This window comes from Hypomesus nipponensis, chromosome 3 (genome assembly GCF_054491055.1).
Source record: "Hypomesus nipponensis isolate SF chromosome 3, ASM5449105v1, whole genome shotgun sequence".
Taxonomy (NCBI): Eukaryota; Metazoa; Chordata; class Actinopteri; order Osmeriformes; family Osmeridae; genus Hypomesus; species Hypomesus nipponensis.
Window position 1 is genome coordinate 14,289,513 of NC_140363.1, and position 25,382 is coordinate 14,314,894.

General features: G+C 46.5%; 2 protein-coding genes across 3 annotated transcripts in view; one reads left to right on the forward strand and one right to left on the reverse strand.

Annotated features, from left to right (window-relative positions):
- degs2 (delta(4)-desaturase, sphingolipid 2) lies at positions 1-6,266 on the forward strand. The gene is made up of 3 exons (XM_084678028.1): positions 1-730; positions 3,262-4,004; positions 4,576-6,266. The coding sequence occupies exons 1-3, from the start codon at positions 649-651 to the stop codon at positions 4,714-4,716; spliced, it is 966 nt and encodes a 321-aa protein (XP_084534154.1). The 5' UTR covers positions 1-648; the 3' UTR covers positions 4,717-6,266.
- Positions 5,652-25,382, reverse strand: part of evla (Enah/Vasp-like a) — a 23,418-nt gene continuing 3,687 nt past the window's right edge. Inside the window, exons 2-14 of one of the 2 annotated variants that reach the window (XM_084677832.1) lie at positions 17,384-17,552; positions 16,792-16,972; positions 11,601-11,658; positions 11,029-11,093; positions 9,322-10,203; positions 8,810-9,087; positions 8,358-8,476; positions 8,199-8,226; positions 8,015-8,051; positions 7,817-7,877; positions 7,555-7,612; positions 7,364-7,421; positions 5,652-6,862 (exon numbers count right to left, since the gene is read on the reverse strand). In XM_084677832.1, coding sequence (XP_084533958.1) covers positions 6,825-6,862; positions 7,364-7,421; positions 7,555-7,612; positions 7,817-7,877; positions 8,015-8,051; positions 8,199-8,226; positions 8,358-8,476; positions 8,810-9,087; positions 9,322-10,203; positions 11,029-11,093; positions 11,601-11,658; positions 16,792-16,972; positions 17,384-17,552 — 2,032 coding nt within the window. In that variant the 3' untranslated portion in view covers positions 5,652-6,824. Of the gene's footprint in view, positions 6,863-7,363; positions 7,422-7,554; positions 7,613-7,816; positions 7,878-8,014; positions 8,052-8,198; positions 8,227-8,357; positions 8,477-8,809; positions 9,088-9,321; positions 10,204-11,028; positions 11,094-11,600; positions 11,659-15,567; positions 16,011-16,791; positions 16,973-17,383; positions 17,553-25,382 lie in introns of those variants that run through there. The other variant, XM_084677841.1, reaches the window with a different exon arrangement.

Here is a 25,382-nt window from a genome sequence, read left to right on the forward strand (position 1 = left end):
CATCTGTGAAACTATAGGCCTAACAGGTCAAGTTTACAATGAGTAAGCTACTGTTGCTAGCATGGTGGAGTTCTGGTTATAAGCTACATTAATTTGCTTATCTATCTCGTTCATCTGCATTGTTTTGGCTGGACCTAACAGCAGCAAATAGCCCTAATTGGCTAGTTTTAGCCACTGCAGTTGGCCTTCTAGGACTCTCAAGTCTCACGCATTTCATCCATTTCTCACGCTGAGAAATAAGGGATAACTTTCTCGCTATAGCCTTTACAACAGGCTACAGCAAACGTCACCCTTTATGATAGATACAGTGACATTTATTGAACCATTTTATTTGACAATGTCACAAGAATAAGTAGCCTATATCTTGTAGGATAATTTAGGCCATTTGATGAGTAAAATCAAACGTGGACTACCCTCACTGTACCCACATTTTTAACTAGCTAGGTTTCAGTAGTCTGAGAGTGGCAACAGTCTCACCGAAACTAGTCACCTCCTCCACAGACTTTGCAGGAGGAGCGTGAATGTGATCCTCACACACCTTTTACCTTTGGTGGGTGTGTCTCGGGATGAGTGTGTGTAGTTGAGCCAGTCACACACAGCTAGTCACCCAGCCGCCACCACCGCTCCTTCAGCACCACAGGTACCGACATGGGGAAGACAGATGGACGGGAGGATTTTGAATGGGTTTACACCGACCAACCCCACACGTCGAGGAGGAAGGAAATATTAGGTAAAGTAACTGACAAATCGACTGAAAAAACAAGTCGTTTTCTCTGTGGTGAAAGTGAAGATTTGTTGCCAGAATGTTTGAAAATTGTATCAAACACTAAATGGTTGTATCCGGTTTTACCAGTTTGTATGTTGACGCTTGTCATGTCTACAACAGGGTTAGCCAGTTGATACAAGACACGTTTAGAAGTATATCTATTGAGTACAAAACATAGGCTATTTGAGAAATTCTACATTTGCCTGTTAAGCTGTGAACTGAAGTTTTGACAGGTGGACTTAAGTTTGAAATCAGTTTGTGACAAGATCATTTAATATAGGGGTGATGAAACATGATGGGGAATATTCCAGCAGGTTTCACTCTTATAAAACCAGATTATGTAAAAACCTCAGCTGACTGGGTGAACACCCCCACCTGTAAACTGAGTCAGTGCTAAGAGTTTCTCTGACATGCAGAACAATAGTGCTCAACAGGCTGATAGCAGGTGCAGTTGACAAGCCCTTAAGCCTGTCTTGGTAACTAGAAACATTCCCCTCTTCATAAACGCACATGTATACAATGGTACGACAGCCATCCACATTTTTTGACAGGTATAGGGAATTTAGCATTTGTTCAATCTTAACTTTAGCTGTAAACAGCAGATTTGTTTACTGTGTGTGATCAATGCCTGTAATCAACTTTCCCATCAATTTAGTATGAATGTACTCTATAGGGTGATTTTGTTTGATTTTCTGCTAAATGTTTACATGTGAGCTTTTCCCATCAAATTCCACAACGTATTTCTTCTCTGATGTGAAAGAAGCCTATAAAAGTTATGGGTTCCCTGACACCACAGCCTCTTTAATTATTAAGGCCATCTGTTTTTCTGATCTCTGGCCTGTGCCATCAAGAGACTGTAGTTGTGTATTTAATGTGTTAGGGCCTAGAATCATATAATGAAATAAAATGACATCTGATGTTACATTTTGTAATCTGTAATTGGAATTCGATGGACTGTAGCCTAACTTATTGTTGATCAAATTCGTTATCTTGACTATGCTCTCTTATATGATGTTATCTATTGAGATGTCATTGTTGCTCGTATGTCACTCTGACACCGCAGGCCTGTTCAACAAGAGGTGTAAGACTGACATTAATGTAGTTCTCCAGCAGTCATTCCTTCCTGAGGGTGTGTGAAAGTCACAAAGCAGTAAAGGGTGTGTTTACGGAAAGAAGAGAGATGTGGTCACTCATAGAGTTCTGTTGCATTTATGACCTCTGGTTACTAAGTAATCTCTACTCTGCTGATCTCTGCTGACAGTCAAAGACAGAAAATGTGTGTCAGGTCCATCACACTGCTGTAAACGGTTAGTCTGTGATGTCGTTCGTCAATGGATTTCAAATGAATGTAAATTAATTACATTGGGATGAGCTTGCCAGATGAGGGTTTGCCATGTGTAAGGGATGCATCCGTAAAAAAGGATTCTCCTTTGAAAAGATAATCTTGTAGTTGAACTGTATTTGCATGGGACATAACATGCAAAACAGGTCAAAGCAGGGAAAGCCATCATTTACATGCAAGCAAGTGAACACCTATTTTCCTGCTCCTGATCATCCAGTGTTTACCTAAATATGTATCATCAGGAAAGCAAGGCAGAAGTTCTCTGTATTAGCCAAGTTGATGCATCAGATTATTAAAGTTATAAAATAGTACAGCCATGGCCAAGAGTATTGGCAGTGACATAGTTTCTATTTGGCAAAGTTTGCTACTTCAGTTGTTGTGGTGTTGATTCACATTGTTTCTAGATTATTGTGCAGATTGATCAAATGCCTTTTAAATCACAAAAAAAAACACTTAATTGTTTTTGGGTCCTGGCACAAACTGACCAGCTAACATAATTTCACTAATTACATCATCAGCGCATGGGAAAGTGGGAACAAGAACTAAGTCTGGTGAAATCACTCTTATCATTCTGATTGGATTATAAGAGCAGACTGATTGCTTTAAAAGGAGGCTCTTTTTATATATTGAATGGTTTTGCCAATAAAAGCCTTTAAAACAAATGAAATTATTGTTTTCCAGTAAACAAATGTGACAAAATAATAAAAAAAATACTGTCCAACACTTTTGGATATGGCTCTACAGGAACAAGTTCTTTTTCCACAAGAAAATGCAGTTCCCATCAATAATAAAACTGCACCCTATGGAAAGAGCAGTTCTAAAGACATGGGGTAAATACAGTTGTGATGGTGATGCATGGTGAAAGATTCCCTTGACAGTGCCTGTGTAATTTGTATGTGTGAACAAAACAACTTGAACAACATTATTTACCAGCGGTGTCTTCTCCGGGTCAAGACATTCAAATGTAGCCCTGTTTTATTGTCTGTCTGTGTAATAGAGGCCTTAAATTCACCTGCCTGACTTAATTGTATCCATTCCATGCCATTAATGTGTTTTGGTCCAACATCCTGGCCCTTAAGACATGAAATACAACCTAAAATAGATAGATAACCATGGTCAACTAATCTGTATATTCTGTGTCTATTTTCCTCAGCCAAGTATCCCGAGATCAAGTCCTTGATGGGTGCTGACCCCCAGCTGAAGTGGGTTGTGTCTGGCATGGTACTGACCCAGCTCCTGGCCTGTTACCTAATCCACGACCTGCCCTGGAAGTGGGTCTTCTTCTGGGCCTATGCATTCGGAGGCTGCATCAACCACTCCCTGACGCTGGCCATTCATGACATCTCCCACAATGTGGCCTTTGGAAACAAGCTGGCGCGTCTTAACCGCTGGTTTGCGATGTGGGCCAACCTGCCCATCGGCTTGCCTTACTCCGCCTCCTTCAAGAAGTACCATGTCGACCACCACCGCTACTTGGGAGGGGACGGGCTGGATGTGGACATCCCCACCTCTCTGGAGGGATGGTTTTTCTGCACCCCCCCGAGGAAAGTGCTCTGGCTCTTCCTCCAGCCTTTTTTTTACGCCATACGCCCCCTAGTGGTCAACCCCAAACCCATCGGCCAGCTGGAGATTCTCAATGCTGCCGTCCAGTTATCTGCCGACCTCCTGCTTTACTACTTTTGGGGTGTTAAGCCCCTCGTCTACCTCATCGCCGGGTCGATCTTGTGTATGGGATTGCATCCCATCTCAGGACATTTCATAGCAGAACATTATATGTTCCTGAAGGGCCATGAAACCTACTCGTACTATGGTGCTCTCAACTGCATCACCTTCAATGTTGGATACCACATGGAGCACCATGACTTCCCAAGCATTCCCGGCAGTAGGCTGCCTCAGGTGAGCAGTACACACACACACACCAATCTGCCTTAGGTAAGCAGTACATACACACACACACCAATCTGCCTTTGACGAGCACACTACCACACACTACACACAGCAAAAACATTCCCCTGCTCCCACCCATAATGTCTGTTAACTTAAACCAACCCTTTTTTGTGTCTTTGCAGCACTATTGGCAAACATCAAATATTGATTTTAAAGAGCAAACTATGTAACTGATTAACGGTTGATGAGTAGCCACTCAAGAATGACCAATATAACTAACTCTATAACCATGACTGCCAGTTTAGATTGGGATGGAACAATGTTCACCTCTTAGGTAATATAATGTCACTGTTACAAAACAGTAACATTAACAGTAAACTTGGGCACCCATACCCAAGATAGCTGTATCCAGGAACATCACCCTTAGGGCTTTAAATTTGAGAAGTACCATCTCAAAAACAATCATGACAATCCCCATGGGAACACCTACAGAGCTAGCGATGGCAACAAAAAAAAGGAGAAATTAGATTACGGTTATAGTGACCATCCTCTGAACCCTGTCCCTGCTTTGTGTCCCCAGGTGAAAAAGATTGCTGCTGAGTTCTATGACTTGCTGCCGCAACACAGTTCCTGGACCAGGGTGTTGTGGGACTTTGTGTTTGATGACAGCATTGGCCCCTATGCAAGGATCAAGAGGGAGTACAAGCTTGTCAAGGAGTAATTGCTATTTCAACACAACCAACCCAGCATCCAATCTTCTCTATCAATGGAGATTGACACAGTGGAGCATCCAGCCGGCACAGTCAAGACTTCCTTAGCACAATACATGTCCTATCTATCAGGTGTCTTAAATGACGACCACTTGTCAATTGATTTAAATTATGTTGACCTGTTCCTAGATCAGTATTCTTTAATTGTGAGGCATTCGTTAATACAGGCCCAGGCCTAAGTCGCATGAAAGCTTCCTGTTTAGCCTGTTTGAGTCCATTTGTTATAATGCTGTGTATAAGTTTCAGGACTGGCCTGCATTGTGACAGAGGTGATTAGAATATGTAGGGAAGTGTTAGGTTAGTTGGACCTGTTAGAATGTGTTACTCTTATAAAAGTTACTCTTATTAATGAGAAACAGACCAATACAATATACAATCAGACAGTCCTAAACCAATCTTATCTAATTCTATAAGACATGGAGTGTTAGAGCTCGCAGTTAGAGCATTTGACTGCAGAGCTAGAGGTTAGGTGTGCTAAATTCATACGTTACATTAAATTACATTTCCACTGAATGGTGCTGAGGTGAACTTGCAGTGAAACTCACTTGGCAGTGAGTAGAGACAGTTCTTCAGTGAAGCTCCATTCTGGTTGAATCACAGTGATGTCACTGCATCCGGGAGACAAACTGTTTGGATTTGAAGCACTGTCATTTTGTCTTTACAATGTACTGTATTCAATATTGGATGATAGTGTACTAAAGTTTGAGTTAGAATTGAATAACACTGAGATGGCATCAGAGAATATGTCTTTGTAAGAGATACATATTTTAAATTATTACCTTGAACTACTGTGTTCAGTATACATGTCTTTTTACAGAATAACATGCCTGCACAAATAGATTTAAAGATGAACAGAACACACCAGTCAATACTGTACACAGATCTCTCAGTTTCTTCAATTCATTTACTTAGAGTTGTTGTTTTTTTCATCAGAACATACGAGTGAGCAGAAGGTCTCCTGCAAATAAACGTTTTCATCTTCACACAACCATTGATTTATTTTGTATTTCATTGTTGCAAAAGCAAAACTTTTTCAATATTTTCACATACAGTACCAAATTCAATTTCAATCTTTAAATAGAAAGGGAAATATCCACATAAACAAACCACTGGGGTAAACGTACCACCTTTTTTTTATAACCAATTAAAAACAAATTCAGATAGAGATTAGCGTCATGCATACTTGAGAGGTTCACAAAGAATAGAGTCTAGAGAGCGACTATGTAGTTTAACAGCTAGACGGGGTCAGGTGGTCTGTGCCCAGGTACAGCTCTATTTCATGAACTGTCCCCCCCCCCCCCGTAGCTCCAGCGCTCGTGACACGGCTGCCAGGCAGATGGATAAAGCAGATGGATCTTAAAGTGCTTCAAGATGCCCATTTGGGGTTAGTGGAAGCTGCAGGTCAGCTCATGGCCGCAAGTGTGCTCATCATTATCGTACACCCAGGGTTCAGGAAATCAGACATCATAGAAAAAGGCTGATGGAAATGGTGTGCAAGTTTCTCTCCCTCAATAATATTCATGAGGATAAAGTAATCGTCACGGTCGTCATCGTCACAGTTGTTCTTTAAATAATAAAACGGTAAAAACTTAGAAAAACCAAAATATTTTCTTTTAAGACGTGGAACGGATAGAGGACAGTGGCGTGCCACACCTGGCTGACTGAGTCTCTTGATGCACAGACAGGAACACACACCCACACTCCGCACCAGCGTCGGTCCCTCCTGCCGTCTATCAATCTATCCATCCGTTTGTCCATCCACACTGTACATCCTCCCTTCAGTTTATAATTCACTCTCTCGCTTCTCTTCTTCTTTTGTCTTCCACCGCTCTCCTCTTCGAATGTCGACACGGCATTTCTACGGCGTCGCAGTCAATGTTCACATACGGCTTCACAGAAATGTTGAGGCGACATTCCTCTTTTCAGCTCTGCCCCATCTGCTACCTTTGACCCTCATCCTACATCCTCCTCATCCTCCTCATGCTCCTCATCCCTCACTTCCTCTTCTGCTCCTGCCCCTCCTCCTGCTCACCACCTCCTCCTCCATCATTCAGAGAGATTATGTTGTGCCGATTCGACCGACTTCTTGTCTGATGGCTGCAAAGAAGAAGAGGAGACATGAAGATGGTAGCCTGTTCTTACATGGCACATCATGTCAAAGAGAATATCACAACACGGTACACACACGGTACACACACTAAATATGCTAAGATACATGGATATGACATTCTACCAAACGTGGGACACTTTTAAGAAGATATATTGCTATACCATAGAATATGAATATACTAAGGTACAAAAGTATGTGTATTGTACATTTTAGATCTTGTTTGTGAGGACACTAGGCAAGGCAGACATAATGGGGAGGAGTTTGTGTTAGGATGTCCTTGTCCTTGCAGTTCTCTGTGATCCCAGAGACAGATGAGTATGAATAAGTAATGGCCTGGTTTGTAAGGTACTGTGACCTCACGGCGTCATTATGGGTAAACATCACTAGGATTCCATTGTCTACGTCCATTGAGGTGTAGAACTAAGACAATAGGATTACCTTTAGATGTCGTATCAGATGAACCTTTAACGTTTTGGTTCTGTTCTTACCATTTATGATCTCATCCTTCACTTTATGCAATTCACGTACAACTTCATCCAAGATTTCCTGTTGCAAAAAAAAAAAAATCACTTCTAAATGTTATGGGTTTGGGTTTGTGTTCAAGATTTGAGGTTCAACAAAGGTTATGATGATCTCTCCCATAGACCCAGAGCTGGTGTAGAGAGATTCCAGTTCCTACCTGTTTCATTCTGTCAAACTCAGTGTCAGCTTCACTGGAGCTACCGACTGGCCTCACCCTGCACCACAGAAGCATAAAGAAAGAGGAAGGGGGAGGGGGAAAGAGTCACGAGTGGATATAGGCCTGCATCTAACGGATGGATGGATGGAAAGCTGGTTTAGTTGGGCAGGTAGGGAGACAAAAAGAAAAAAAAGACACACAGACAGACAAGACCGACAGAGAGACAGATAGATAGTTAGAAAATAGACAGGTTAGTACAGACCTTGAGACCAGAGAAGACTTGTCTGCAGAGTTGGATCTCTCCCATGGTTTCCTCACAGCATCTGAGAAAGAAGTGGGTTGAAGAGAGAGAGAAAATGAGGTCGAAAAATAGACACAAAATAGTTTTGGTTGAACAATAGGACACAGGAAACATTTGTAATGTGTGCTTGTGCAGGTGAGTAAGTGTTGGAGACTGTACCCGTGGAATTCTGAGGGCCTCTGGCATTGTTGTCATCCTGTGTGAGTGTACGGTATGTAGTTAGTATGTCACGCATTACTTTTATGCAAGTCACTAGATGAGCGATAAAGACTCCTGATTGTAATCTGTAACCCTTAGGATAGACTACTTTTTACATTTTGAAAGAAAAATATCTGAGGCTCACCTCATCAGGTTTTTCGGAAGCTTTCCGTCTAAATAACAAAATCAGACAGTTAGGGAAAACAAAGTAGTAAAAGAACAGTCAAAAGCGGATTATGGGATGATGAAGTCGATTACTGATGCTAGTTTTATTGTGATATGTTGTATGTCATGTGACTCTCACCTGCGTGCTAGCAGGGCGTTCATCTCCTGCATGAGCCCCTCACCCCCTCCTCCACTGCCACCACTTGAACGGTTGGCGTCGTTTTTGGCTGCGCCCGACCCTGAAGGACTACTCTCATCCTGACCACACACACCAGAACCAGAATGAAACAGCAGGCCAGGATCAAGAATCAGGTCTATGACCAGTAGACACAAGATGTGAGTTAAGAGTCTCAAGAGATTAATTGGCCTCAGGACGGTGCTAGTCTCGTCTGAGTCAGCCATTTTTCCTACACCAGTTGTATTCATTAGCTATCCAAGAGAGAATTCGCAAAACCCCAGAGACATAGACCTCTGTGTTGCTGAGAGACAGTACACTCTAACCGTAGTTAGACAGATAACAGAGAACTGAAATCCCTCCAAGAGAGTGATGAACCGCTGAGGGCTGGTGGTAGTAGGAGACTGAATGCTTACCCTCTGGACTTTCCGTAGCTTGGCTCCAGCCAGCGCTGCTGCTAGACCCGAGGGCTGCTGCTCCTTTCCAGGCCCTCCCGGCCCCCCCGGGCCCCCGCCAACTGGCAGAGGTGGAGGCATGGGTGGGGGCACTGTAACTGGGGGAGGGGGGCCCGGGGGTGGGGGGCCTGGTGGGGGAGGAGGGGCTGGTGGTCCAGCCATGGGAGCCGGGGCAGGGGGGGCAACTGGGGGGGGCACAAATGGCAAAGAGGAAGGGTGGCCGGATGAAACTGGAGGACCTGGGGAAAGCGAAACAAGGCAAGACATGATTGCTTAATATCGGGGGATGACAGGTTCAGCAGGTTCATGATTCTCTCACGGTGTTAACATGGCACTTTACCCATGTTAGCACAAGATGAGTTATCGAGACAGTCTCAACACTGTGGTAGAACTGGTTCCAGGGGTTGAGCGCGTGCATACACACACACACACACACACACACACTGACGCAGCCCCTCTGTGATCATACTTACTGCTGCTGGCCGGCATGGCCGGCTGAAAGACGGGGGAGGGGCTCTTCTTGGGTGACGCCTGAGGTTCAGACATGCCTTGGTACGATGGAGGTGAGGGGGAGGAGCCTGAGTAGAGGGGTGTGTTCTGATAGGCTGGCTGGGGGTGAAAGGTGGAAGGGTATTGGGGCTGGTGGGGGACAGGGGCGGGACCTGGGGCTGTTTGTCCTATCAGAGGTGGCAGGGAAACGGCCTCACAGTACTGGCTGAGCTGGTGCTGGGGATGATAGTACTCCTCAGGCTGCCCATTGGAGTGGGGGTGGGGATGATGATGAGTATTGGGTAGGGAGTGTTGATGGGAGAGCGAATGTTGGTAAGGGAGTGTGTGCTGGTGGCTGGCTGTGTCCAGCGGATGGGCTTTGATGCGGCTGGTTAGAGGGGGCAGGGGGAGAGCCACCGGGAGGACGGACTGGGGCGGAGGGCCCTGTTTGACGGGCATGGCTCTCATGACTGGGGGAGAGGAGGTGGCGGAGGGCATGGGGGCGTACATGTGTGAGGAGGACCAGGTGCCGTGTTTGGGAGGCAGCACAGGCTGCTCCTGGGCCTGGCTCTGGTGGCGGTGGGCAGTGGGCGGGGAGAGGGGGATCTGCCGGATCTGCCGGCCCTGGGTTGGGAGGGCAGGCTGGACGGGGGAGAAGGCGGAGGCCAGGGAGCTGGAGAGCTGGGAGGAGAGCTGCGCCCCCGCGTCCTTCTCCTGGGACGAAGAGGAGGAGGAGGAGGAGGAGGGGGAGGAGGAGGCCACACGGACGTAGGAGGGGGGGAGAGTACTGGCTCGATAGTGTCTGTACTCGGGGGGAGTGTCTGACTGGGGTGGGGAGGACACTTTATACTGCAGCGTGGAGACGACTAAAACCCCCAGAGAGATGGGGGGGAGGCGGTGGAGGAGGACCAGCAGGAGGACACAAGCAGGCGGATGACAAAAGGAGGAGCAGGAGGAGGGGGGGGGAGGAGGAGGGGACGAATCGGAGCGCACGAGGACGAGGAGGAAAACGAGCAACGAACAAAGGAAAAAAAAGAAAAGAGAAAAATGTGAGATGACAAATCAACCATCCAACTGAACAGAGATGGAAAATCGGACCTGGTAAATAATGAGAAGCAGAACTGAGAGAAGATCCGAGAACAGACGCCCAATGCAACATGACCGTCTGGCGGAGCAGACAGCATGTTCCATCTCATCCCCAGGATCACTGACACAGCAAGATGACGGGAGCAAGTGGCCAGTGAGTGTATATATGGAGGAGCAGGAGGTGTGTGTGTTTGTGTGTTTGTGTAGGAGTGTGTGTCTCTGTGTGGGGGGGATTGTGTATGTGTGTGTGTGTGTGTTACTGTGAGGAAATTGTTTAGGACCAATTTGTAGAGAGCGTCATTCTTTCTCTCGCCAAGAAAGGTTGCTAGGGGCTACAGTGGCATTGTTTGTTTGCCAGCTGGGAACCACTGAGATTGGCTTTTGTGGACTTTGAAAATTTCTGTTGACACTGAGAGTGTGTTACCTGGAGCTAAATTGATAACTTTGCTAAAGCACTCTAGTTAAGCAAACAGTCTGTTGTCTGATTTTTATTGACACACGACAGTGTATGTATTGACTGAGTCGTTTGTGTGTGGGGGTTTGAGTGTTTGCGTGCAAAAGTGTGTGTGTGTGTCTGTGTGTGTGTGTATGTGTGTGTGCCTCACCTGAACCTGAGGTCCGTCTCTCCCTCTCCTTGTGCGCCTGCATCTGATGTTGCTCCATCATCTGCCTGCAGACACACAGAAAATACACGTCAACATTCTGTACTCATTATTGTATAAACTCGATATTATAAAGAGCAGACACTGGATACTCTATTTTACTGAAAGAAGGTGCATACTGCATAATGTATCAAAAGAGTGTAGAGGATGTGTTACTGTTGTTGTGAATGTGCCTTAGTCACTTCATCACATAGAAGGTATAGTACCAGTTTTGGCCACTAGAGACAATCTGGCCAATGTTATCTAACCACAATTCCTCAGAAATACTTTTTCCAGACCTAGTATGTAACAGTATTTTATGCTCAGTTTTTGAACGTTTGTGTCATCATCAGGATGCTTGTTAGTCTTTTTAAAGAAGTTATTTATCAATCAAATGCTGTCTATGAGATGTGATGGTACATCTGACTTCGTCTCTGGTGTTTTCCAGAGTATTCCCTGTAATGTGTGAGGTCTAAATGTACTGTGTCTGTGTGTTGCGGGTCTCAGGAAGGCGATGGTGGAGAGGGTCACCTTACCTTCTCTGGCTGTCAGGGTCATCGATGGAAGGGCCATTCTGCCGGGAGACAGCTGGACCTGGGAAGAAGAAAAGAAGATCACAGATGCAGAGAAGATGAAACTCAGTAACTCAACTCATTTTACATTTAGTCATTTAGCAGACGCTCTTATCCAGAGCGACTTACAGAAAGTACAGGGACATTCCCCCCGAGGCAAGTAGGGTGAAGTGCCTTGCCCAAGGACACAATGTCATTTTTGGAACGGCCAGGAATCGAACCAGCGATTACTCGCCCGATTCCCTAACCGCTCAGCCACCTGACTCCCTTGACTCCCCCAGACTTAGAACAGCCTAGAGCAAGTGCTTCATAAGAGCTTCATCGTAGAAAGTATGTACAAGGAGCAATGATACCAGATAGACAACCCAGCTCGACGGCCAAACACTACATCAAACTCGACGCAAGAAAATCTCACCAAACGTGGAAGTAAACAATGCATTCAAGCAAGTGTGTGATTGTGATGTAGGACCTGGCTTGTTAGTGTTGGTCCGTGTTAGTCTGTGATTCTAACCTGTACAACTGTGAGGAGGCAGCTGGGGTGAAACCCTGTCCACAGCCCTGAACATCAGACTGCTGCTCATGACAGAGCAGCTAGAGAGGGAGGGAGGGAGTACGTAGGTAGGGATAGAGAGGGGAGACACTAGGGAGAGAGACCAGGCAAGGAGAGAGAGACCAGGTAAAGAGAGAGAGAGACCAGGCAAGGCGAGAGAGAGACCAGGTACGGAGAGAGAAAGACCAGGTAGGGAGAGAGAGACCAGCTAAGGAGAGAGAGAGACCAGGTAGGGAGAGAGAGACCAGGTAAAGAGAGAGAGAGACCAGGTAGGGAGAGAGAGACCAGCTAAGGAGAAAGAGAGAGACCAGGTAGGGAGAGAGAGACCAGCTAAGGAGAGAGAGAGACCAGGTAGGGAGAGAGAGACCAGCTAAGGAGAGAGAGAGAGACCAGGTAGGGAGAGAGAGACCAGGTAAAGAGAGAGAGAGACCAGGTAGGGAGAGAGAGACCAGCTAAGGAGAGAGAGAGAGACCAGGTAGGGAGAGAGAGACCAGCTAAGGAGAGAGAGAGAGACCAGGTAGTGAGAGAGTGGGACCTGATAGAAAGATACCAGATAAGAAAGCGGGAATGAGAGAAAGAGATTTACTGTAGAAAGACCTCTTATATATCCCTCCCCTCCAGTCTGACTGACAGCCTGGTAATTCTATAAATTGAAGTCAGGTGAGACGGTATGTGTGCCGGCTGACGTGTGGCCCTACCCCCCCTCCTTCCCCACTTGATATGTTGCTCTTTCCCCTTCCGACAACAACACACCTATGACACAGCATCATATGTCAGTTCCTGCTGCCTTCCCGCTCTCAGTCCCTTCCTCTCTCTCTCTACTTCCCTCTCTCTCTTCTTCCCGCCATCTCTCCTTTTTCTCTCTCTCCTTCGCTCCTTCCCTCTCTCTCTTCTTCCCGCCATCTCTCCTTCTCTCTCTCCTTCCCTCCTTCCCTCTCTCCTTCCCTCTCTCTCTTCTTCCTGCCATCTCTCCTTCCCTCTCTCCTTCCCTCTCTCTCTTCTTCCTGCCATCTCTCCTTCCCTCTCTCCTTCTCTCCCTCTCTTCTTCTTACTCTAACCCTTTCCCTCCCTCCCTCTCCTTCCCTCCGTCCTCTGGCATTTCCCTCCTTTCTCCCCCTCTTTCAGTCAGATTCTCTTCAGTGTAGCAGTCTGTTGGTCTTGTCAGCAGGCATGCCTGCAGGCCTGTGTGACAGTTTTCTCTGACATCACTGAGACAATCATAGCTCATCTGACATGAGGAGTCTCTGTGTGTTAGTTGGAGCAGAACTGTGTCTGATACACAGTCTGCCCTACTGTCATCACCCACAGCCCCCTAGATCTCCATCTTAGCCCTGGCTAACTGCCCCCGGCTAAATGCCCCAACAAACAGCCCTGGCTAACTGCCCCAGGCTAAATGCCCCAACAAACAGCCCTGGCTAACTGCCCCAGGCTAAATTCCCCAATTAACAGACCTGGCTAACTGCCCCAGGTTAAATGCCCCAACTAACAACCCTGGCTAACTGCCCCAGGCTAACTGCCCCAGGCTAACTGCCCCAGGCTAACTGCCCCAGGCTAACACCTACAGTAGCAGGGGAAGAGGCTCTATTCTGAGGCAGCTATTAAAAGGGACACCACTGGGTTATCACGTGTCCTGAATAGCCCCCAATAAGATCAGTGTCTGTTGCCAGGCTGTGACTCTGAAGTGTTAGTTCCTCTGGGTGTGTTTGGTGAGGGGGAGGAGGGAGGGGGGGGTGGGCATCTTTACATACATGGATACTGATGTTTACAGTAACTCCACTTCAACTAGGCCAGTGTTAACAGTAGGGCTGGCACATAATAATTTGCTCCCACATCAAGTCATTATCAGGCTTGCCACTTTGCTGACATGTTTTTCTTGTTTCATCCCTCGCATTTCATGCTCTGCACAGAAATAATGACTCATGCAGTTTCTGCGTTAACTGGGTTCTGATCATTACACAACCTGCATACCTGCTGAAGATACTGCAGCACTGACCTTTCCGGCTCCTTCGTGCTAACAGGATAAACATCAAGGAATAAACGTGATCTCATGTACATGCAGAGCCTCAGTCCTCTCCACTGAGCTCTTTCATAAAAAGGGGAAGTATAATATTGCATCATTAAACAAAGGCAACATCAACCCCCCTCCGGCAATATTACCCCCCTCCTCCTCCCGTTTCGTAATAAATAACTGTGTGTAATGTATCTGTGTTTGCATTTATATTTGTGTGTGCGTGCGTGTGTTGTGTGGTTGTGTGTTGTGTGGGTGTGTGTTGTGTGGGTGTGTGTTGCGTATGTGTGTGTTGTGTATGTGTGTTCCACCCCTCTGCAGTGGACTTCAGACAGAGTGGAGTCGTTGTTTTCCAGGCCGGCAGCGCTGAGACTGCAGCAGCCTCGGGACATTTTCTCCCTGACGCTCCTCTGAAGCGCCCTTGTTAACACATGATAATCATCTCCTCCACTCGTTGGGCTGAGAGATTATTTTACCACACGTCTAGCGAAAGCATAGACAGTGTTCTCTGACACAGCATAGCTAAAGCATACACAGTGTTCTCTGACACAGCATAGCTAAAGCCGGTAGAAGAACTGTTTAAACAACGCCAAAATTCAATTGATAACACAGCCACTGCCTTCTGTCAGCTTTAAATTAACCTGATGCGTTCTATTCAAGCAAATCATAACCAATTTTAACAGCAGGCCAACTACATGTTAATCTTTTACTCACCTTCTATCAACTACTTCCTGAACCACCATGCATGAACCACACCCTGATTCACTTCACCACATCCTGATTCACTTCACCACACCCTGATTCACTTCACCACACCCTGATTCACTTCACCACCAATTATTTTCCTTTAAGACTCTGGGTGTGTATGCAGGTGTGTGTGTGTGTGTGTGTGTGTTTGTGAATGAGACAATTAGCTGAGAGCCTGATGCTCTGAGCTAACATCTGGGGTCCTGGCAGTTGCCATGGCGAGGTGGAGTGGAGGAGGAGGCGGGAAAGAGAGCAGGCATGATTGGACCTGTAGACGGGCTGATCCCCAGACACACTAACACACCTGCTCTGCGGGACACACAAATACACACATAAACACTTACATTAGATGGCGATGACCTCATTTCCAAACAGTTACAACTGATAGTCACCCAGTCCAGTCAGGCAACCCCCCCCAACCAGCCTCTATCGGAGATGCTAGGAGACCAGCCAACACACCAGGAGTTTCCGTAGCAACACCATTACAAGACCTCCCTCCTCCTCCAGCATTGTGCTGCTGTTGGGTCATCCATTTGTTTGAGAATACACAGACTGGGACGTGACCTGTTGCATGGACTGCTGGGACACAGAGCACACACCAGGCACACGGAGGGACCAGTACTTACTGAGGCTGATCCGAGCTGAGGAGACCCTCCTCAGAGTGCGCGGTGACATCTGTGGAGTCAACAACTGTGGCGTCAACATGTTTACAGACTCTCTTCTCTTTGGAAGTCTTCAACCACAGTTCCCTACTGTTCCTATCTACACTGCCGCTCCCAGCCAGGAAACTTAGAGTCTTGTCTGTGTTGCTGCTGCAGGCCTGGGAACGAACGTACTGCACGCAAACGTCTGGACAGGTAGTGGGCCGGGCTACTAGGTGCCAGAGTTGAGGCTTGATGAGTCAGCAGAGGAGCCCAGCAGGTAGGTATGTGTGTAACAGAGAGCTCCTGCCTTCCACAGACACAGGCACCACTGGAGTGCGTGAGGAGGCCCATGTCTCGCCTCTGATGTTCCCAAATAAAGGAGCAGCGCCATGTGAGATGGGACTGCGGCGTTCTGGGACACTTTGGCTCCGTGGGTATTTTAGCCAGGCTGGGTCCACCAATGGGAATGCGAGGATGGAAAGGAATGGGCCGGAATGGGGTTGTCACCGGACCCCCTCCTGTCCCCCCACCCATCCCGACCCCCTTATGGCTTATAAGTAGCATCAGACAGTAACCAGAGAGGCCAAGCTGTCTGGTTGAGCAAGAGAAGATGTAGGGTCATAAGTCAGCCAGCCAGAGCCTGACAAAATTTATGTAGGTAGAATGGAAGCTGTCACAGACACACCTGAGAGCGATGTATCTGTTTTACAGCCCAGTCTGTTTGGTTTGTATGTCAACAACTACCAGTGACCCAGGGAGGTTCGCCATGCAGCATCCAGACCACCAGAGGGAGCTAGAGCACCCTGAGACCAAATACTCAACACACACGCACACCATTGCAGATGCTGCAACCATACAGAAATCTAAACAATCAAGAAAAACCTGACTGGTGATGGGAGTCCTGAAACAAGCATGTGAGATCATTTGTTTGGATCCATTAAAATGATTCCTTTTGACCCAAAAACTCAAACTCCAGCTCAGGCTGGAGCTACTGTAAACCGATTTCACCAAGCCTATATTAGAATCACTCTAACACGCTATAGCAGGCCAAATCAACCCATTAACCGTTATCAATGGATAATTAGATACCATGTGGTTTCCCCAGAACTAGAGTGCCTTCACTTTGATGCATTTCACTATGCAGCATTAAACCAAAATACAACAGAAAAATGCTAAAAAAAACTAAACCAAAATCAGCCAGGGCACCTGTGGCATCAGGAGAGCTGAGGACGTTGAGAGCGAACAGCATGGCGTTGGAGAAGGTGGAGGCCTCCTCCTTGCTGGCGAAGTTGAGGCCGTAGACCTGGCGGGCGTCACGCCACTGGTGGAAGGTGGGCGTGGCCTGGTTGTACTTCAGACCCTTCACGATGGAGTAGTTGATCACCACCTGCAGATGAAACCAAGTCACTGGCCAATCCCCAGCCTAATGTACTTTTTGTTGGACCAACGGCACAAAGGGAAACGCCTATGTGACTGAGTGTGAGTGGTTTAAGAATGGATCGGGCTCATGATTCATTCCATCCACATGGAATTGTGGCGGTGTGTTACAGGTGAGTGCATGGGGCACTGGCGAAAATCTGCTATCAATTTTGGGGGGGACAATTCAAATACATTTTTTCAAGAGAAATTCCTGAGGGTGACACCAAAATGACTGCTGTAACACATTATAAAATGTTAAATGTATATTATTAATATTATTTAAATGTCTTATGTTTACAGTGATTTATTGGGGGGGGGGGGGGGAAATCATATTCTTCCCAGGATGGGGGGGGGGGTCGTATGGCGTGGAGCTCCGTACCTGCTGGTCCTGCAGCTTGACCCCCACCACTCTGAAGGTGTTGTTGGCCGTGTTGTGGTAGATGTTGATCCTGCTGAAGCCCTGCTGGCCTGGCTTGATGGGCACCCACTTCTTACTGGCGTCATCGTACACCATGACGGACGCCCGTGCCTGGCAGATACTCTGCTCACTGGGAAGGAGAGAACACACAGGGTCAGAGGTCAGAGGTCAGGGGTCAAGCATTCTCGGTCTGTTGGACATGTAGTTGGTTGGTTGGGGGTTCAAGGTCAATACAGGGTGTAGCAATTTTTATGAAGGTTGACATTTCTCAATGCATGTGGATGTGATGCTACATTAGAAAGTACATACATACATACAAAAGTGTCTGTATCTGATTAATGAGTGGACGTAGAAGCTATTTGAGCCACACCTTTCAAAAGGTCCTAGTATCTGACATGTTGTGGTGTTGTGAGGATAGGGAGGGGTGTCTAAATATGCTCCCTATCCACAACCTCTAAACCGAGGAAATGCCTTGCTCCTTTCTGCTCTTTTTGCTGCCTCATAATTGCATATTTCAGAGACGTTAGAGAGCAGGGCGGGATGGTGTGGGTATGTTTGTGTATATGTTGGTAATCTATGATAATGACATGGTGAGGTAAAACAGATATCTAATCACCCAGCTGAGAGGGAAAAAAACGATTATACAACCACACACTTTTGGGATGGGTCACAGGACCCAATTTATGGTTACAAAGCAAGGTAAAACCATGACACCATATTAGGTCAAAACCATCAGCGTTTACCACAGACCTGGTAAGAGCAGAGAGGGTTGACCTTATCTCTTAGATCGGAGTAGAAAGGAGAGGACAAGAAAGGGGAGGAGAGGAAAGAGAATTAAAATCAGAAACAGATCTCCCATTCAAAAAGTCGAAACACTGCTTCCAACACACAGTGTGCTGTATCGGAGACCCTTAGGGCTACACTAACATTCAAATGCCAACATGTGACTATTCAATCCTCCTCATCCTCCTCTGCCCTCCCTCCACCCCTCCTCCCTCCTTCATACTCTTCCTCCCTCCTTCATACTCTTCCTCCCTCCTTCATACTCTTCCTCCCTCCTTCATACTCTTCCTCCCTCCTTTATACTCCTCCTCCCTCCTTCATCCTCCTCATTCAACCTCTATTCCTCCATCATATTTGTCACTCCCCTCATCCCACTCTCTTCCTTTTCCTTCTGCTCCTCCTCCTTTTCCATCCTCCCCACCCTCTTTCTCTTTTGTTTTCTTGCACCCCATGTTCTCAGCAGAACACTGCCACCATCAGACTGAACCAACTACAGTGAAGAGGTGTTGGGAATATCATTTGACACACATACACACACACACACACACACACACACACAAAGATCAACAGCTCTCCTTACAAAACCAGCCCTATTTCTGGAGTGTGTGTTGGGGGAGAGAGAGGACTGACAGACCATCTGCCTGATTCTGGGGTTTTACGGTCTCTCTTCATTGGTCTCTATTTCCTCCAAAACTCTCCCTTTCTGCTTTCTGTCTACTCCACCTTCCTCATTTCCTCTCTCTACCTTTCACCCCCTTCTTTTCTGCCTCTTTTTGACGTGTATCCTGATGTTACTCAATCACTGCATAACAGACATTACCACTTAGACCTAAACTTGGACTACTTAAATATAGATTGCAGTGCTGCAATCTGCCTCACAGCTCACATACACCTCTCTCTTACTCTATTTCGTTATTTTTCTCTCTCTCTCTCTCTCTCTCTCTCTCTCTCTCTCTCTCTCTCTCTCTCTGTTTTCATCCTTCTCTCCCCTCCCTCTTCATCCCGTTTCACTCTGCTATCCACGGCCAACACTACATAAAAAAGTGAATGCAACCAAATTACACTGCCATATGTTTCTAGAAGTAGAGCGTGTATTGCTTGGATATGACAGTGGCTAATACACACGTAAGGGTTGAGCTAGCCATCTGTGTGGATGTTTCTAGTTGGTCTGCTCCACTGACCACCACTTAAGACCCATGAGATACAAATGAACCCACAGCAAAACTCCTAACGTTCGTAGCAGCAGATGGTTCTCTGCTCAACCACAGCTTTAGGATACTGTCCCTTTCAATAACATATTTATTTCTCAAAAAATAGACATCTCCAAAATTAAGCATCACAAGAAGAATTCATAATCCCCTTCAGCACATCTGAGTCAGTTAGGTGATCTGGTCAGTGTGTGACAGTTGCAAAAGAAACAACCCCTCTTCACTCAGAGCAGAGCTGGCCAGCCCTGCTACTGAAAGGCAAGCCTCCAGTAGATTACACCCTAATCCTGTTCCTGGAGATCTACCTTCCTGTAGGTTTTTACTCCAAATCTGCTCCTGGAGATCTACCCTCCTGTAGCTTTTCACACCAAACCCAGTTGTTACAAATATAGTTCAGCTTGTCAGCTTGTCAACCTGTTCAATTTTATAATCAGGTGCACTGGAATGAGAACCTACAAAACAGTAGTACTCTAGGAACAGGGTTGGGCAGTCCTGATATAAAGCCTCACTGCTTTGGAAAGACTTGACAGCAGGGCTCTCCTTGTCTATGACTTGACATGTTATTAGGTGCTTCTAAATTTGCAGCTTCTATTATGAGAATGCAGAGGCTGAGATAATGCCACTTTAGACAGCTAATGCTAGCTGTCCTAACACTAACAAGTGCTTATGCTACTTGGGCTAAAGTTAGCTGAGGTTATGCTGGAGAGGAGAGGGTACTGAGAGAAATATGTGGGAGATGAAAAGATGGAGGAGAAAGGTATAGAGATGAGGGAGGGGAGAGGAGCGATGGAGGCTTCTGCTACACTGAGTGCTTAACCATGTCAAATAAGCCTCATGGGCGAGATGTAGAAAGGAGGCCTCCAGCCTTTTGAATTATAAGCAAGGTTCTGGTCTTCAACATGAACACACACACACATCCCTCCACAGACACACACCCTTTCAACCCTGCACTGTTATATGATGTGTGTGTGTTTTCCTCCCAGGCCACTCACTCCATTAGCTGAGTGCTTTCTGATGCTGGGAGAGGAAGGCCCGCTGGCCCGACCACCCCCCGCAACCATAACGTGCGTGTTTGTGTGTGTGAAGAGAGAGACTGGGAAGGCTAGGTAAAAACCCTGTCTAAAATCCAGTTCAGTATTGATACAGAACAAGTTAGGATGTCAGACTTTACTGTGCTCAAAAAACGCCCGGGAATGTGTCGGTGTTTCCATGGTAACCAGTCAGGCCAGACTCTATAGAGCTTTTGTTGCCACGGTGACTGTTTACTACTGCTGGCTCAATGAATTTCAAGTTCAAGTTGACCTCATAATAGTTCTAATTTTATGTTGTAATACAACTCCTTTTAAGACTTGTAGCCTGCCTAACCACCCTAGCTGAACTCTGGATCAACAGCCAAAAATGCATCTGTATGATTCCATGACAAACCAAGCCCATAAACATGCTGGTGTGGTGGGTTTGTATTCATTGTATAACCCAACCAAAAACAGCGCCTCAGGCTATTCTTAGCACAGACCCAGATTAGAAAACAGAGAGAGATGTAAATGATACATTTTAGTGAGAGAGCAGATAATAAAGAGGTGGAGGAGGAGGTAGAGAGTCCTGTCATTAGGGCACGTGCAGGCATACAGCAGGAGAGGAGAACAGGGGGGTGAGAAGGGGGAGAACGAGGAACATGAAAAGGAGGAGTAAGAAGAGGAGGACTGATATAAGGGAGAGGTGGAAGCAGGCCTCTGTTATTAGAGAGTAAGTCTATGGCAGGGGGAACAGAAGGAGACTAGTGGATTATACCCTGTGGAGTTTCCCATTTTGCAAGACTAGTCATTTTAGGGAAGGACCATAACCACACTACAGCGTCTGTGTGTGTGTGTGTGTGTGTGTGTGTGTGTGTGTGTTCTAAGAAGGATTACAGAGGCCTATGAGGCAGTCAGATCATTACCTCACCACAGTCTTAAATTCTAAATTAACCAGCTTTGCCTCCCTTACAGGCTGCTAATCTCAAACACAGAGAAAGTATAGCTGGAGAAGACACACACACGTGCAGGGTGCGTTCACAGCCATAGGTGTGTGTAGGTGATAGGCGTGTGTATAAATAGCCCACTTTCATACTTGCAAGAATACGGTATGGCCTTGAATAACAAGGATTTAGAACGTACAACTGACTTAAAAGGACAGAGGTAAATCCATCCTCTCTCACGCTAATGCATTTTTCTGCAGTAATACAATATGATCCATTTTACTAAGCTTCAACCATCTACCATCCCCCAGAAACACTTAACCCATCTAACAGTAGAGTAGCAAAGAGTAGAGTATAATGTAGCAGTGCCACCCAAACACGACCATGAACCCTGAATCTGCAGAACAGCTCAGCTCCTGGTGCCCTCCGCAGGATTAATGTGCTCATGTTCTTAGTTAAATGATCCTACGTATCACGGCCAAAGTAGTCGTCGGGTTACGTTTTGATGTGGTACATATCAGACCTGGGTCAATGACACTGATCAATTACTCTAAATGTATTTGAAAACAACTGACAAATTAAGTGAATTTGCCTAACAGTTGAAACTTCTGGGTCATTGTAGTTTAACCACCCTGGCTGAGATAAAGAAGTTAAACCCAGGTATTTACAATATAAATTGCAAATAGTTGCTGTGAGGTTTTAAGATCTTCCAATCTATAGAGCTCAGTCTTCCTACTGTCCCTTGAGCAAATTCTCTTCAGACACAGTAAAACACCATCTCTGGTTTGAAAACTCTTTAACTTCTAATATGCAGAATTCAGCATGGGGCGGTGAACATTGTCACAACTAGCAACACAGCCAGCGCAACACAGGGGAACATCTCTGCATCCTATGGCCTCCATCTGGGGAATGCAAACCTTCTCCCTCATCTCTCCATCCTTCTGTCCTTCCATCCCTGCATCTCTTCACAGGGACATGGTGAGGCAGGCTACTGGAGCGGAAGGCTGGCTGTAGCCTGGAGCGGCGCGCTCTTCTGTGGTGTGAATTAAACATGGCTACTCACAGAGCACTTCTATTCAGAGGTACAGCAACACAACCATTCTAGGACGGCCGGAACAAAGATGTTCGCTCTGGCGCCCACAAACAAGTCCCCTCTCCTCAGTATCCTGTGCTGCAAGCTGGAGATTTGACTTGCAGTCACGTCACCACGACAGTGACCAAGAACAAGTAGGAACTTGACTTGTTAAACTGCTATATGAGAGATGGTGGCCATTCCTGGAATTTGAAAGCTACTTTTCAGGACTCTCTCTGTGGTGGCTTTGCATTAGACTGGGAGTTACTGCCAACACTGCAATTGTTTGGTTGAAAAAGTAAAGAACAACCTTTGTACAGCATCAGCGTGTGACACAACACAATATCCTCGTACTGCCTGAACATTTGGCCAGCAGATGAGATCAGATTATTAGAGCCGCTAACATGCAGCACAGAAGGATTTGCCCTGCATTATCTTAAGCTAACATGAGCACTCCGCCACTCAGCACCCTGGCGAGCTAGCACATGCCAACTGGACACACAACGCTCAGAAGGCCGAGAGGGATCTCAGAAAAAAACACACCGGAGGTAGAAATTCCTCAGAAACGTCATCCGATAAAATATCAGAGCGCTAGAAGTGGAGCTACTAAACATTGACATGGTGTTACCATGAAATACTAGTGTTTTGTATTTACCATCTACCAAGTACCTTATTGATTAGAACAGGTGGGTCCAGTGGTTCCGATTTTTCTAGTCCTTCTCTGGTGAACACAACCCGTACCAATGATCTGTCACTGTAATAAACACAACCACTGACCATGGAGTAAACATTGAGATCCGGTAATGCTAAGGTAGCATCACTACTAACCTGGCAGCTATGTGGCTGTGGAAGAGTCCGGAATCACTGACGCTTTGAGACAGGTAGACCCTCACAGCTTGGAAGTGCTGCATGTCCATTTTCATGAGGAACAGTTTAGAAGTGTATCCTGAAGGTGGGTCTGTAGCAGCCTTCCTGCTGGACTCCTTACTGCCACAACACTACAGCTTAGGAATCAACAGCAGCCTACCTCAACTGCAGCTTTACAACAATGACACCAGATGGGTTCAAAAAGAACCACATACTGGAGATCAAAAAGCTTTTAAAACTGAAAGATTTCCTTAAGTAAATACGATGTGTCTCTAGTATTGTCGAGGCTGGTGAAGTATAGAGTACTCCCAGTTATCCTGACGACCAGACAGATTCATCTAGACAGACACGACCGGCACAGATGAAGTTATTGACTTGTCTGATAGATGGACTGATACGAGGGGTGATCATATTACTGATCTGTGTGTGTGTGTGTCCATCACAGCTGGGTGGGGGGTTGGGCTAGGTTTAGGAAATGAGGTAATCCCCCCCCTATGGGGAACAGTCAGACAACAGCATCAGGACCTGACACTGACACACACACACACACACACACTCACACCAAGTGATCTGCTGGTCCAGTAAACCTCATCCAGTGCTGGGATGGCCCACTAACACACCACAATTTCTACCCAACCAGCCGTTGCCATGGCCACCCAGCATGCTAGGTTTGTTCGCATTGATTTGGATGACCATGCCCTAAAGGCAGGGCACATGAGCCATACACACGCAGAGACATAGATAAAAACACGCACACACACACACTGGACAGGGAAATGGGGAGTAGAGCTAATAGGACTGTGATCTGGTGTACTAAGGTCTGTATGAAAAAGGTCATTCTGTCATACACGTGATAGATCTCTCACACAGGGAGGTACTCATCCAACAACTGATGTCTCAAAGAAAACACCAAGAAATACACACAGACTCCCTTGTGTTTCGAATCTTCACACGACAAATGTAACCAGTATTTCGGGTAGTCGTGTAAACTTGAGGAGACTTCGCACAGCTCTGTTTTGACCGACCTAAAAGTCCACAACACTGAGGATTGTTGCGAACAGTAGGAGATCCGCCATCCTGACTGTGGTCACAGAATCCACTTTGACACAGTCCGGGTCATGAGGGGTGAGGAGGACTGAGGGTAGCATCTCTAGCTGGACATTCAAATTGGTTAAATGACTCCTTCTGGTCTCCTTGGAATGGGCGGAGCTTAGAGGACACTCGTCCGGTCCGGTGTCATCCCTCGTTAGCATCCGCCTGTCGGTCTCTGCAGAGAGCTGCCTCGACCCAGTGGGACAGCAGGAATTACCCACACCCACTCAGACCCAAACCCAGACCCAAATAGCTCAGTGTGACATTCAGGTTCAGGCCAAGGCTTTCTCCCCTGCCCTGGAGCTTTGCACACTGGTGGGGGGTCCAGTGGAACATTTACAGTATGCGGGACACGCTACGGAGGGATTCTAGAGTGTTTGAAGTCACCACATAGAGTGGAGGAGGAGTCTATAGGTCTATATGACTAGCACCCCTCCCCCCTCTTCAGCTCTGGTCTCTGCCTATTGGTCACTAATCCTTATCCTTAAAGGGAAAGACATCCGTCAGGAGATTTTTTTGAGTGTGTTCAGAAGAACAGTCCCATTAGGGAGTTGGGCTGACAGAATGTGTCTGTGTGATGTCACAGGGTCAGCTGCAAGGAGAGAAGGATCACAGAGAGAGAGAGGAGAGCAGCAAAGGAGAGAAAAAAAAACACGTCGAGGAAAGCTGAGAAGCAGAAGAATCTCCACATCGCCAAGGTGACTGTCTGCGAAGGTTCCTGCAGAGAGACTTCAAAGTTGTGACTTCTTCGGGGAGCTTGCTTCCTCACAGAGGGACATTAGTTTACGTCTCTTTCTTGGCTCAGCGTTGACCTCAGTGACCACATAGTTGTAATGGCTGAAGTCTCGATTTAGAGTGATACCTGTATCACTTGTACAGTTGTATTTATGCCATGTCATCAGGACAAGCCCTATGATCTGATCCACATCTGTATTTGAGCTGCAGCAAATCACCATGTTCAGCCTTTAATCCCCAGGACATATT

Coding starts and splice junctions, on each gene's coding strand:
- degs2 (XM_084678028.1), top strand. CDS start 649: ATGGGGAAGACAGATGGACGGGAGGATTTTGAATGGGTTTACACCGAC. Junction 731..3,261: donor GAGGAGGAAGGAAATATTAG/GTAAAGTAACTG, acceptor TATTTTCCTCAG/CCAAGTATCCCGAGATCAAG. Junction 4,005..4,575: donor CCGGCAGTAGGCTGCCTCAG/GTGAGCAGTACA, acceptor TTGTGTCCCCAG/GTGAAAAAGATTGCTGCTGA.